General features: G+C 47.5%; 1 protein-coding gene across 1 annotated transcript in view; it reads left to right on the top strand.

Moving 5' to 3' along the window:
• CHST15 (carbohydrate (N-acetylgalactosamine 4-sulfate 6-O) sulfotransferase 15) overlaps nucleotides 1-4,171 on the top strand; it is a 77,398-nt gene that overhangs the window by 63,814 nt on the left and 9,413 nt on the right. Inside the window, exon 6 of the mRNA XM_010859173.1 lies at nucleotides 2,396-2,552. Within this exon, the coding sequence (XP_010857475.1) occupies nucleotides 2,396-2,552 (157 nt within the window). The remainder of the gene's footprint in view (nucleotides 1-2,395; nucleotides 2,553-4,171) is intronic.

Genomic DNA, 4,171 nt, shown 5'->3' on the forward strand with positions numbered 1-4,171 from the left:
GAAGACTTAAGCTCTCTGCCAGCAGAAAAAGCAGAAGAGGTGAAAAGAGGTGTAGAAAACTCTCAACTTGGAAATTCTATTAAAGTAAAAAATTGCTGGGGCATTTCCCAGTGACCTAGTGGTTAGGTTTCTGGGCTTTCACTGTCGTGGCCCAGGCTCAAACCCTGGGTGAGGAACTGAGCTGCATGGAACTGCAAAAAAAAAAAAAAAGAAAAAAGAAAAAAAAAACTACAACAGTGGAATCTGTTTGTGTTTGGCTGCAGTGTATATATTATCTTATCTACTTTTATGAATGTCCAAAATTCTCCCTAATTAAATAATTAGAGAAGTGCCATAAGAACAGATATATTATCTGATCCCATCCAATATAACCTGATACGTCTGTGTTTTTAAAAAATATAAGATATGCAGATATATATTTGAGGGTGCACTGAAAATTTCTGGACAGATGTATGAGAAACTGATAACGAGGCTCACCCTTGAGGTTTATATGGATTACCTTGTCATGAGGAAAGCACAAGGAGTTTTCCTGTTTTACAGATGAATTTAATGCTATACCCATCCTTCCCACCATGACTTAGAGTATAGGAGCTGGGGATCAAAAGTTAAGGCCACAAGGGAAATTGGGGCTGAGGACTTTAAAACAAAGGTGTGCTCATTATAGTGTTATAATTTGTTTTGTTTTACTTTTATTATTTATTTTTGGCTGTGCTGGGTCTTCATTGCTGCTCAGACTTTTCTCTGATCACGTCGGGTGGGGGTTACTCTCCAGCTGGGGTGTTCGGGCTTCTCACTGCAGTGGCTTCTCTCCCTGTGGAGCTTGGGCTCCAGGTGTGCAGGCTTCTCTAGCTGCAACACGTGGGCTCAGTAGATGCGGCTCTCAGGCTCTGGAGCACAGGCTCAGTAGCTGTGGCGCATGGTCCAGTTGCTCCGGGGCATGATGGGATCTTCCCGAACCAGGAATTGAACCTGTGTCTCCTGCATTGGCAGGCGGATTCTTTACCACTGAGCCATCAGGGAAGCCCATTCTTTTGTTTATTTGATAGAAGAAAAGAATTATCCCATCATCAAAGGAAATATCTATCTGTAGTGTTAAAGTACAATACAATATATTTGGAGAAAGTGAAAGCATAGTCACTCAGTCATGTCCGACTCTCTGCGACCCCATGGACTGTAGCCTGCCAGACTTCCTTGTTCATGGGATTCTCCAGGCAAGAATACTGGAGTTGGTTGCTGTGTCCTCCTCCAGGGGATCTTCCCAACCCAGAGATCGAACCCAGATCTCCCACATTGCAAGCAGATTCTTTACCATCTGAGCCACCAGAGGACTCCCTGGTGCAAAGGATTTGTGGGAAAAGAAAGAAAGAATCGTTATTCTGACTCCTGTTAAAGAATGATAAGGCGACTATTGAGGGCTATAGGTGTAGGGACCACTGAGGTGGGATCTTGCAGTAGGGGAAGGAGACTGGGGTCAACTCCAGATACAGCAAGAAAAGGTGGGAATTTGTAGCCCAGGAGGATGTGGGTTGGCGGATGGGAAGCTAACTAAGAGGAAACAGCAGGGTTAAGGGGAGAGTCTGGCTAAATGGCTAAATTGAGCTGGCAGGATTCTTGTTAAAACTGGGGGATGCAGAGACAGACAAGGAAAGTCTAAGAGTCAAGGCTGAGCTGGGAAGAAGGCCCAGAGGAACCTGAGAACAGTTTGGTTACACAGAGACACTGTCAGGTCCTGTGTGCATGCCGTGGGATCTGGGTGAACAGCTCCCATGTGCGTGGACACGTGTGGAGGTCTACTGGTGTCTGCATGCCGTTAGACCTGGGGTGGAGATGTTTCTACATTGTGTTAAAAATAGATTCCTATTAACCTAGAAGGATGCATTTCATAATTTTGCTTTAACTTTCCGAGTCTGGAATGGGCTAGGAATCTCACACAGAATTGTAATACTGGCAGAGCGACAGCTGTTCTGTTATTGTTGCCACGAACAGGGGAGATAGGAACCGGAAGGGGCATAAAATTTTCATGGCCTCTCTGCTCTTGTACAGTCTTTGTAATCTGGTGTTGTTTCAAAGTTCACTCATCGTGAAAACCGCCTTGGCCCAAGGTGCCTAGAAAGGACCAAAAGAGAGGAAAGCACAGAAAAAATGAATGGGGGCTTGCCTGGGGCCAGTGTAGACCGTGCCTGCGTCCAGGAGAGCGTGGGTGGACCTGTGAAGGGTGGGGAGATTGTCCGGGGCAGGGGCGGTTGGAAGCAGCTCGTGGGCTAGGGAAGAAGAGAGCTGTGGTGTCTCAATGAACTGAACGAAGTAACATAATTGCTTGCTGATTTCCATTGTCACGCAGATAGCGCGATTTCACATTCCTGGGGGTAAAAAGATCCATCTGTTTTATTCACAGGTTGTACTCCGACTATCTCTACTTTGCAAGTTCGAATAAATCTGCAGATGACTTCCATGAAAAAGTGACAGAAGCTCTGCAGCTGTTTGAAAATTGCATGCTGGATTATTCATTGCGTGCCTGCGTCTACAACAACACCCTCAACAACGCCATGCCTGTGCGTATGCGGAAGGGCTGCTCCTCCATTATTGTGCCAGGGCATTGTGGATGGGGATTTTAGCATTTAAACAGAGAAGCGTTTTAATGTGCAAATGCCTCTCCCCATGCCTTTGAGCGGTGGCTAATGCCAAAGAAATATTCATGGATGTAAAATCTATAAAAGCTGATGGGCCCTTTCAGCTGGCACCCTGCTTTCTTCCTCGCTGATGGCTCAGTTGCAATGCTCACTCCTCCCCCCCTGCGAAAGAAAGAGGGTGCATTTAGGAAGATTATTATTTAGCGAGGCTCGGAAACACACCCTGCAATTAGGACTGGCAGACGTGAGGACCCAACTCTCTGATTGTCTTAAGAGTGTTCTCTCTAATGCTGGATTGTTTTGTTGGTTTAAAAAATTACCCACCAGTGACTTTCAGTGCTTCTCCGACTGAGTCTTAATGCAAAATTTTTTTCCATCGATCCCTCTTTTTTTGCTCTCCTTTGCCTTCAGGAATATAGCTGTGTTTCTTGTGGTTGCTGCTGTTGTTCAGTCGCCCAGTCGTGTCCAACTCTGCTACCCCATGGACAGCAGCACATCAGGCCTCCCTGTCCTTCACCATCTCCTGAAGTTTGTCCAAGTTCATGTCCATTGCATCAGTGATGCCATCCAACCATCTCATCCTCTGATGCCCTCTTCTCTTCCTGCCTTCAGTCTTTCCCAGCATCAGGGTCTTTTCCAATGAGTCAGCTCGCTGCATCAGGTGGCCAAAGTATTGGCACCTCAGTTTCAGCATCAGTTCTTCTAATGAGTATTCAGGGTTGATTTCCCTCCAGGTTGACTGGTTTGATTTCCTTATCCCCTCTTTTTTTCCCATGTAAAAGAAGCTGTTACTGGTGACTTCAGCATGGTGTAGCTAAGGGATGGTTTCGCACTGCACAGCACCCTGGGTTGTCCCAAGTGCCTTCTCAGCAGGCTTGCCACAGTGGTAAGTCTCCTTCAGCCCCCGAGTGTGGTCCACAGGCTTGCTCCACGTGGTAGATCTGCTTGAGGTGGGGGCCGGGGAACCCCCAGGTGTGATGGGGTTCGAAGTCAAGAGGGTTCCCTCCCTTTTCTTTGTTGTCTAGACTATTTTATCTGACAGCATTGCAGGAAGGGGGCTCTTGTCTAACACTTGGAAATGAATTGTCCAAGGAGACACACATGCAGATAAAGCAAGAGACTTTATTGGGAAGGGGTGCCCCTGTGGACGGAGAAGGCAATGGCACCCCACTCCAGCACTCTTGCCTGGAAAGTCCCATGGATGGAGGAGCCTGGTGGGCTGCAGTCCATGGGGTCTCTAGGAGTCGGACATGACTGATCGACTTCACTTTCACTTTTCACTTTCATGCATTGGAGAAGGAAATGGCAACCCACTCCAGTGTTCTTGCCTAGAGAATCCCAGGGACGGGGAAGCCTGGTGGGCTGCCATCTCTAGGGTCGCACAGAGTCGGACAGGACTGAAGCGACTTAGCAGCAGCAGCAGCAGCCCCTGTGGAGAGCAGCAGGGTAAGGGAACCCAGGAGAACCGCTCCACCAGGCGGCTCAAAGTTTTAGGTTTCGTGGTAAAGGGGTTAATTTCCAAGTTGTCTCTGGCCAGTCAC

This window comes from Bison bison, unplaced genomic scaffold, assembly GCF_000754665.1.
Source record: "Bison bison bison isolate TAMUID 2011002044 unplaced genomic scaffold, Bison_UMD1.0 scf7180017864456, whole genome shotgun sequence".
NCBI classification, from domain to species: Eukaryota; Metazoa; Chordata; class Mammalia; order Artiodactyla; family Bovidae; genus Bison; species Bison bison.